Raw genomic sequence first — 10,444 nt, forward strand, 5'->3', positions numbered from 1 at the left:
TTTTCTCTGATGGTCTCATGCAGAACCTCAGGATTTAGGTATGTGGTTTGCAGTGCACGAGTCTCCTGTCCTCTCACCCTACCTCTCTCCTCACGTGATATTTATTCGTGGTCGAAGAACTGAACAGCTCAGAGCACTGCTGTCCGCGTGTGGCTCTCTGCACAGGTCACGGGGAACCGCAATTTCCCTGCCTCGGCTGTGTCCACCGCATCCGGCAGAGATTTGCAGACATAACATCATTAATAGCGACACGTATTTTTACAAGCTTTACCTCTTCAACACCCTCCACTCCGATATTCCCCATTGGAAATCATAGCTTCTTTAATGTCCTGCCGGCTGTGTGAAAAACAGGAATTTATGTAACAAGCCCTGCGCAGCAAACCTTTTCCTGTTCGGAAAAAAATTTTTTAATTGTTGGCAAAGTTAGGAGACAGCTCTGTTGCTCAAAGAGCGACCTGAAATGTCCTCTTAGGAAAATATGTAGCATAATGTTTTGATAAGTAAGGGATTGTTCTACGTCCACTCCCCGCGCCCCCCCCCCCTTTTTTGGTAAATCTAAGTGGTAAGTTAGCGTATGTCCCATCCAAGCTAATGAATGCTTCCTGAACTTTTTAAAGATTTCATCATGACAGATTCTGCAGTCTTGTTAGAAATGTCCCCCAGGGACGTCCCTGGTGGCGCAGTGGTTAAGAATCCGCCTGCCAATGCCAGGGACACGTGTTCGAGCCCTGGTCCGGGAAGACCCCACATGCCGCGGAGCAGCTAAGCCCGTGTGCCACAACTGCTGAGCCTGTGTTCTAGAGCCCGCGAGCCACAACTACTGAGCCCATGTGCCACAACTACTGAAGCCTGCATCCCACAACTACTGAGCCTGCGCTCTAGAGCTCATGAGCCACAACTACTGAGCCTGCACTCTAGAGCCCGCGAGCCACAACTACTGAAGCCCGCGCTCCACAACAAGAGAAGCCACCACATTGAGAGGCCCATGCACTGCAACGAAGAGGAGCCCCCGCTCACCGCAACTAGAGAAAGCCCGTGCGCAGCAACGAAGACCCAACGCAGCCAAAAAAAACAAAAAGAAAGGAATGGCTTCCAGGCAAAAATAAGATTAAAAAAAAAAAAGTCCCCCAATTGCAGTTGCAAATGATCTGATCTAATTATGTGAATCATAGAGCTGTGCCACCCCTCCCCCAGGCAGTGCCGAGCCAGGAAGCCACTGTCTAGGAAGATCTTCCCCCCTTTATCAGTTACTAAATGTGACAGGGACAGGAGTCAAGCTTCCTTTCCTCCAGAGATTTCATCGTCGCTTATCTGTGTTTCTGTTGTGTTCAAAGAACAAAATAGTCATGATGGAATATTGGGAGCACACAGTATGTGCGTGCGTGTGAGTGTGCGCGCGCATGCGCGCGTAAGTAAAACCTTCCCATGGGGTTTGGGGAATCTTATGGGGATGAAATAGGACATTGGGGAATTGCAGTGCTGGGCCTCTTTTTAGAGGCTTCTTGTATGTCCACAAAGTCCTCAAAGCCGGTCTTGAGTTGGGGATAGATCTGTAGGTGAGAAGGAAGAGGAGAATCTTGGCAACAGAAGAAAACCCTCACTGCCATCCACTTACACACCTGCCCAGCGTCCAGCCTGGAAGTCCCCATTCAGGGCCGGGGCTGACCCACACTCGCCTGGGCCTGGCAGAAGGGCTCATCACATAGCTGCTGTGTTGCAATCCTTGGGCGGAATGTAGTACAGAGGGTCAGAGGGCGTTTTGAAATGTGGATTTCTCAGCCTTGACTGTCCGGCCTCACTCTGACTTTTGCATCTCCTTTTAGAAAGTGAGATTTTTTCCCTTTGTTTTCTGCCTCCTTTTAATGAGGAAAATTGTGAACTCACAGTCTGTGCTGAGTCCCGGCCTACCCTGCTGTGTGCCGAGGCTTTGTCGTGGCGCAGTGACTGGCGTTCAGGCATCTGCGTCCCACGGCGATGGCGTGAGGGTGTGGGTGTCGTGGCTGCATCCCGGGCGACCACAAATCCAGCCAGAGCCTTTCCGTGGCCAGGGAGGGGGGCCGCAGCGGTTCGGGGGGCTCGGTCGGCTGAGCCTTGCATTCAGTCGGCAGAGGAAGCCAGGGAAGTCTGGGGGCCACGCACACAGCACACACAGCCCTGCTCCAGGTCCCCAGGTCCCCGCCCCTGGACTTGGGATCAGGGCCCTGATGACGGAGTCTGCTGCGTGCCCTGTCTTGTGCTGGGGCAAAAAAATCTATCAGAGAAGCTCCCTCCTCCTCGGAAGCCCCCCTTTCCTTGTCCACATGTCCCAGAGGCTCTCCAGGTGCTGTCAGTCTCGCCGTGTGTCCAGTAGGGGAATTGCATTCGGGCTTCCTTGTTTACCGCCTGGCTCCACGGCTTCTGCTGGAGCTTGCGACCGTCTCTGGCACCCGTTGCAGCGTGTTCCGAGTGGAGTGGTGGGTTTGTGCTTGTGATACCCGTAAGCTCCTACCGACACCCCAGTGACTAGGAGGGGGGAAATGGGCTCAGAATGGGCGGTACCTTGGGCCCCTCCTCCCCATCCCCCAACCAAGTTGGGATCTAACACCTTCTTCATGGTGACCGCTTACCATGTTGCACACACCACTGAGCATTTGACCTACCTTATCTCGTGGAATCCATAGAACAGCCCCAAAGGGGCTATAAGGTACATGGGGGCCAAGCAGTTACCCAGGGTTTGTAGCCAGTGAGCAGCAGAGCCACCTAAGTGCTCCAAAAACAGTTGATTTTCTTTACTAACTGTCCTGAGGGCATGCGATTTAGTTGTGGAGCCGTACTCAGTGGATCAAAGTCACCAGCTCTCTGTCCTCTCCACCACTCTGTCCCTCCCAGACCGGCTTTTTGGCCAGAGTGTAACCTCTGACGGGTGTCAGAGGCTGAGTTAGGTGGTGCATGCTACTGGTTATTGCTGGGAGGAGAGGGTTGTGAACAACGTTTGAATTTAAACTTTCTTTTCTTTTTTCTTTTCTTTTCTTTTCTTCTCTTCTCTTTTCTTTCTTCCTCCCTCCCTCCCTCCCTCCCTCCCTCCCTCCCCCCCCCTCTTTCTTTCTTTCTTTCTTTTCTTCCTTCCTTTCTCTCTCGTTTTTTTTGGCAGTTCAACTTTCTAAAATTAAACAACAACAGCCCAGTTGTCCTTATATTCACCTATATCTGCCTAATGGGCTTTAAGGATGTAAATGAATCCATGTCTTACTAGCTTTCAGGCTTTTAATTCTTGACTAAGAATATATCCTGCTTCTTTTCTCTCCTTTCCGTGACCACGTGGGCCCCATAATATAAAACTTCTCACTTTGTGTAAGTGGCAAAGGTGCCATCCGAAGAGAGTTTGCAGTAGTTCTAGGCGTGATGGAGTGGGAAGGGGTTTGATAGCACTTTGTTGTGGAGTGCTATTTGCATAGCAAATCCAAGTGGTTTAAAAACCAGTTCCTGTAATTTCCCTGCAAAATAGAGCTATGTAAAAGAAGGTGTTTATAATAATGCTCATTTAACTTCGTCCCGTCGTTACATTAAGACACAGATACTGTTTTTAAGATACGATACTGTTTTTCCTTTACTGATTTGAGCTCTCACGTAGCGACTGTACAGGTTGAAATCTATACCGTAAACCCTTTCAAAACTTGACTTGTCTTCCATGTGATACGTGTCTGCATCGAATAGCGGGTTTTCCCATTGGAGGAGTATTGTATTTCTAACGTGGTGTTTTGCTTTACAGAATTCAATTCGTCATAATCTGTCCCTACACAGCAAGTTTATTCGAGTGCAGAATGAAGGAACTGGAAAAAGTTCCTGGTGGATGCTTAATCCAGAGGGAGGCAAGAGTGGGAAATCCCCCAGGAGAAGAGCCGCCTCCATGGACAACAACAGTAAATTTGCTAAGAGCCGAGGCCGAGCTGCCAAGAAAAAAGCATCCCTCCAGTCCGGCCAGGAGGGTGCCGGGGACAGCCCAGGGTCTCAGTTTCCTAAGTGGCCTGCGAGCCCTGGCTCTCACAGCAATGATGACTTTGATAACTGGAGTACATTTCGCCCTCGAACTAGCTCGAATGCTAGTACTATTAGTGGGAGGCTTTCTCCCATTATGACTGAACAGGATGATCTTGGAGACGGGGATGTGCATTCCATGGTGTACCCACCGTCTGCCGCAAAGATGGCTTCTACCCTGCCCAGTCTGTCTGAGATAAGCAGTCCCGAGAACATGGAAAACCTTTTGGATAATCTCAATCTTCTCTCATCACCAACGTCATTAACTGTTTCAACCCAGTCCTCGCCGGGCACCATGATGCAGCAGACACCATGCTACTCGTTTGCGCCGCCAAACACCAGTCTGAACTCACCCAGCCCGAACTACCAAAAATACACGTACGGCCAGTCCAGCATGAGCCCTTTGCCCCAGATGCCTATGCAAACGCTTCAGGACAGCAAATCGAGTTACGGAGGCATGAGTCAGTATAACTGTGCACCGGGACTCTTGAAGGAGTTACTTACTTCCGACTCTCCTCCCCATAATGACATTATGACACCAGTTGATCCTGGGGTGGCTCAACCCAGCAGCCGAGTCCTTGGCCAGAATGTGCTGATGGGCCCTAATGCGGTCATGCCAGCCTATGGCAGCCAGGCATCTCATAACAAGATGATGAACCCCAGCTCCCACAGCCACCCTGGACACGCTCAGTCGACGTCTGCGGTTAACGGGCGTGCCTTGCCCCACGCGGTGAACACCATGCCCCACACCTCGGGTCTGAGCCGCTTGGCCCCAGTGAAGACAGCTTTACAAGTGCCTCTGCCCCACCCCATGCAGATGAATGCCCTGGGGGGCTACTCCTCCGTGAGCAGCTGCAACGGCTACGGCAGGATGGGCATTCTCCACCAGGAGAAGCTCCCAAGTGACTTGGACGGCATGTTTATCGAGCGCTTGGACTGTGACATGGAGTCCATCATCCGGAACGACCTCATGGATGGAGATACGTTGGATTTTAACTTTGACAATGTGTTGCCCAACCAAAGCTTCCCACACAGTGTCAAGACAACGACACACAGCTGGGTGTCAGGCTGAGAGCGAGCGAGTGAGCAGGTAAGAGCACCCCGATATCAAAAGACCTTCTGAAAACAGGACTTAGAAGAGAGGAACCCAGTACCTTGCCTTGTATCTTCCATGGTCGGGGAGTTTTGGATGGCAGCTGGCCGCCCCTTGCCGAGAGGCACCTTTTATCATTCATTCTCCACCCCTTTTGCAGCTTAGAAATTTTCCTTTGGAGCTTAAACGTAAGGAAGCTTTTCCTCTAACTGCTTTAGAGAGTTTCTTTCGACAGACTAGATGGCTGCATCTTTTTAGCAACTCTTCAATAAGTGAATACATTTGATACAAATCAAATGCTGAAGGGTTTTTTAAAGTGGAATTTTCTCCCACCGAATGATTTCAGAGCTGTTTGAGAAAGTCCAGCCCCCCCTGCAAGTATGTCTGTCACCCTGATATGTTGAGTTGAATTGATTTTAATTTGGCTGTATATTCAATGAGTGTGTGTGTGTATGTGTTTTCTTTCCTAGGCTACACTTAAAAGTACTTCAGATTGTCTGACAGCAGGAACTGAGAGAAGCAGTCCAAAGATGTCCTTCACCCTACCTTTTCGTTTTCTTGATTAAAAAAAAAAAAAGAAAAAAAGTGTTTCTTTTTTCCTTTCGTCAGACTTGGCAGCGAAGACACTTTTCCTGTACAGGATGTTTGCCCGATGTTTGCAGGTTACGTGCTGCTGTAGATAAGGACTGTGCCATTGGAAATTTCATTACAATGAAGTGCCAAACTCACTACACCGTATAATTGCAGAAAAGACTTTTGGATCCTGGTGTGCTTTCAAGTTTTGTATATAAGCCGTAGCTACAGAATTGTATTTGTGTGCATTTTTGTTTTTTTAAATATTCATTTGGTCCAAGGAAAGTTTCTACTCTTTTTGTAATACTGTGATGGTCTCATGTCCTTGATAAGTTAAACTTTTGTTTGTACGACCTGTGTTCTGCTGAACTGATGAATGACAAAGAACCAAGCTCTCCATTCTACACCTCCATGGAACGGCTCTGGACCTGTTCACGTTGCCACATAACTCACAGGAGAACCAGTAGCCTGTTGTCCGTCTGCTGAATTAATGGACTTATCAGAACTCTTTTGGAAAAAAAAAAAGAATAGAAAATAGGTTAAACGCCAGCCTTGTACAAGTCTTTTCTATTTTTTTTGGTTTGTTTTGTTTGTTTATTTTGTTATTTGCAAATTTGTACAAACACTTAAATGGTTCTAATTTCCAGATGAATGATTTTTGATGTTATTGTTGGGACTTGAGATCATTTTTGGAATAGATATTGAACTGTAATGTTTTCTTAAAACTAGAGTCTACTTTGTTACATAGTCTGCTTGTAAATTTGTGGAATCCCAGATATTTGAAGCAGCATCCGTAATTTTCATTTTGTATTTCTAACTGGATTAGTACTAATTTTATACGTGCTTAACTGGTTTGTACACTTTGGGATGCTACTTGGTGATGTTTCTGACTAATCTTTCAATCATTGTAATTAGTACTTGCACACTCAACATTTCTGTCCCTATCTTGGCAGGAGAGTGATGTATAGTTATGAACATTTTGTGTTTCACGTTTAGGAGAACTTGACATGTTTTTATGTATGCGTTTTTAAAAGATTCCATCCGCTTCTACTATCCTGTGAATTAAGCATACCACACAGCATTGACTCTGCTGACGGATGCCTGTATGCTCTTTGTTGCAAATACTCCTGGCGGGGGGCCTCGTAATATTTGTAGATCAGAAGGGGAGATCCACCTCTAAAACAGTGCTCCTTTCTCAAGCTGGGGGTTTTGATCAACGTAACCGTTTTGAGTTGAGCTTCAGCAAAAGTTTTCCCTCGTAATACTGTGCTCTTCCTGGTCCAGGTGGAGGTTGGTTCTGTAGCTCTGCCTTGAAGAATCAGGTCCACACTCATGCTTCATCCCTCTTTCCCTCTGTCCTTGGGCTACTTGGCACCCTGTGGAAGGCCAAGTCGAAGCGGGGAATTTTTAAGTGGCACTCAAGTGATTTTTAGAATGTTTTGTGTTCATGAGTGCAGGTGGCTACCAAATGGAATAGAACTTGCTTAAAAATCGGGGCAATGAATTTGAAAACCAACGAACCAGCTGTAAATGGTATATTTGAGTTTATTTTAAAAAGCCTTAGCGTAAGTTAAGAATTGGAGTGTTTCTTCTGCCTTTAGCAACGCCAATTATAATTGTGATCATTATGTTGTAATATTGATATTTTCCAATTACCTGTACTGATAGACCAAGTTAATTGGCTTTGCGTGCCATTTAATCCACCGGTGTGTTCACGTCATGTGGAACGCTGAGAATCCGCACAGTAAAAGGAACAGGTGCACAAAAACGTTCCTCTGGCCTTCTTGAGAAGGCTCTGATTTCTGTGAACCCAGCCCACTTCACACTTGCTGTGTCTTGCCTGTGAGTTGCGTCTCTGTTGGCTTGGTTTTTCCTCTGTGTTTAACAAGAACGCAGGTGTTCTGATGGCGCTCTCCTCCAGGAGACAGGCTCTACTGTAAGCTCCCACAGTGACTTCTGTGCTTCTGAAAATTCATTAAAACAGCCGCCTCTCTAGCCATCTTCATTGTTGGCCACTCCAAAATAAGTCTGGTCATAGAAACCCTAGTTCTTCTGAGCAGTGCCTCCTGCACATGTGCTAGAGCTCGCTGGAGCCAGAGTACTCGTGTTCCCCTCTGGGTCCACCTGCCACCACTCCCCGCCTCCCAGGCATCACACGGTGAGACTCCCCACCGCCTTGTTCATTGAAGAGGCAACCGTAGCTACAAATCACTGTTAAAATCTTACTACTTCGTAGAGTGACTTTTAAAAAGATGTTGCTTCCTCTTGAGTCTGTGTAAATATCTTTTTTTTTTTTTCTTCAAATTTTTCTTTGTGTTGAAATTCTAATAGGAATCCTGGGTAACTCTCCGGGGTACAGTGAAGTCCAGTGAAAGGCACCTTGTCTATTTTGAAAACAAACATTATGTGACCTCTAGTAATTCTTTTTCTGTAAGAATACTGACTTTCTGGAGTAATGAGTATATCAGTTATTGTACATGATTGCTTTGTGAAATGTGCAAATGATATCACCTACGCAGCCTTGTTTGATTTATTTCCTCTGGTTTGTACTGTTATTAAAAGCATATTGTATTATAGAGCTATTCAGATATTTTAAATATAAAGTATTGTTTCCGTAATATAGACGTATGGAATATATTTAGGTCATAGATGTGTTACTTGGAAAGTTCTGCTTTGACAAACTGACAAAGTCTCAATTAATTAGCAAATGTTGTACCCCAGTGAGCAGTGAAACATCATCCCCAAAAGAGGAGAAGAGACACTTAAAATGGAAACAGTTACCCCCAAATATACAATTCGGACCCATTCAGTTGCTGGGTATATGTTATCAGTCCTCCCCTCCCACCCACCATTCCCCAACCCCCAACTGGAAATTCTTACATTCAGCTCCTAAGAGTTCTTAATTTATAACTGACTTTTAAACAAGAAGTTTCTCTTGTGGTTTTAGTTTGGGAGTAACCATTCAGTAAAAGTTGCAGTGTGGTTTATGCAAACAGAACAGCCTAGCATTACTCTTGGCCTCCTCCCTGACGGGGGCGGGGGGCTGACAGCCTGGCAGCGTGGCCAGGTGCGGCCACGTCCATCCCGTCGGGACGCAGTCACTCCCGCCCACATTTCGCTACTCGAGTTTAGTACCAGGTTCCACGTTCCCGTTCCCATACTCTCTGAGAAGTGCCTGATGATGCTGATGTACTTACAGACACAAGAACAATCTTTGCTGTTACTGTATAAAGCCATAAATGTACATAAATTATGTTTAAATGGTTTGGTGTCATTCTTTTCTAGTTGTGCAGAATAAGCTCTTATTAGGTTTATGGGGTTTTTTTTGTTTTTCCGTTTTTTCATGTTTTGCTCTCACGTGAGTTCAAACCTTGTTTATTCAAATCTGGTATTTCTTTGGGGGGTGGTGGAAACAGTCCCTCTGGGACCAAACTATCATCCGCAGAACTGAAGAGCAAGTAGACTCCCTGGTAACAAACCACCCTGAAGCACTTCATCCGTGGAGCGCCTGACACTACATCTGGCACAGAAATGACCAGGCATATGAGATCTCGTGTTGGAATAGGTGGGGCTGAAGGTAGAAACACCTGAAGGGCAGGCTGGGGAGGGCCCTGGCTAGGAGGTCAGCGAGCAGGGATGGGTGGTGTGGTGGGAGCAGTGGCTTTCCAAGGCCACATGAAGGGGGCGTTGTGCCTTCCACTCAGTGGCTGCAGGTTGAGGTTTCTTTCTTTGCTTTTTTTTTCAGAAAGTGCCCGAGGAATGAGCTGGGATTAGATTAATGATGTTACTAAATCCAGGATTAAAACCAGGATTAAGTCCCGTCTCTCCATGCTTCTGACTCTTTTGCTAGGCAAGGGGACATCCAAATGAGTTGGAGTAGGAAAAAGGAAATAGGTCATTCTAAGGTTTGTCTGTGTAGACGCTGGAAGATCAGTCCAGCTTTCAGAGTTTTCGTTTTTTCCTCACTTCCTTCCAGCAATGGAACCCTTGCTTTACAAGACAGGATAGTCAGAAGTCCAGAGTGTGGAACAGATGAGAGCATCTACCGCCAGACCTGGGTCTTGTGCGTAGATCACTTTGAAAAGTGATCTAGTCCAAATGCAGAAAAACGCCTTGATTGTACCACCAGAACTCAAACCAGCAGGCTCCTTTCAAAACCCTCTGTACATATACGTAAAATCACGCACCTCATGTCATTCATTAAGATCAGTTGATAAGAGGAAGCAACACAGTGGGAAGCGGCAGATCCCATGGTTGGAGCTCTAACATGGAGGGAGAAACTTCCTTCCTCGGACAGTATCTAGGCCCCTGCTGTGACCAGAGACGGACGGATTGTCTCTTGACCTGTGGACCTGCCACACTGAAGGACTCTGCCTTGGCTATCGTTCTCCACGTTGGAGCTGACCTACTGTAACAGTGATGGTGCTGGTTAAACTTACACCCGTTGGTGTGGTTAGGTAGGTGGCAGGCTGTGCCTAGAGACGTATTGCACTAAGTGGCAGTCTTGGCAGTAGTCACTGTCATGTAGACATTGAACGTTGTATCATCTGTTAGTGTTCTTCATGGGTCATGAGCCTGCAGCCAGGCTGGGCCGTGACCTCTAAAATGACGGTGTGTTCATGTTAGGTTTCCTTATTCTCATTTATTATTTCGTGTAGAAAATTAGCCTGGTGATCACATGGATACATGGTCTCTAGGATGTTTTCCAGTTTAAGTAACTGGAAAATGAGTGAAGTTAGTGTGGGATGGAAAGGGAGGTCTGTG

At 46.7% G+C, this 10,444-nt stretch overlaps 1 protein-coding gene across 1 annotated transcript in view; it reads left to right on the forward strand.

Moving 5' to 3' along the window:
* FOXO1 (forkhead box O1) overlaps positions 1 to 8,944 on the forward strand; it is a 92,401-nt gene extending 83,457 nt beyond the window's left edge. Inside the window, exons 2-3 of the mRNA XM_027116435.1 lie at positions 3,749 to 5,104; positions 5,578 to 8,944. Coding sequence (XP_026972236.1) covers positions 3,749 to 5,086 — 1,338 coding nt within the window. The 3' untranslated portion in view covers positions 5,087 to 5,104; positions 5,578 to 8,944. The remainder of the gene's footprint in view (positions 1 to 3,748; positions 5,105 to 5,577) is intronic.
* The last annotated feature ends 1,500 nt before the right edge of the window (positions 8,945 to 10,444 follow it).

Source organism: Aethalodelphis obliquidens, unplaced genomic scaffold (genome assembly GCF_003676395.1).
Source record: "Aethalodelphis obliquidens isolate GAN/ISIS:26980383/991018 unplaced genomic scaffold, ASM367639v1 scaffold16, whole genome shotgun sequence".
In the NCBI taxonomy this organism is placed as follows: Eukaryota; Metazoa; Chordata; class Mammalia; order Artiodactyla; family Delphinidae; genus Aethalodelphis; species Aethalodelphis obliquidens.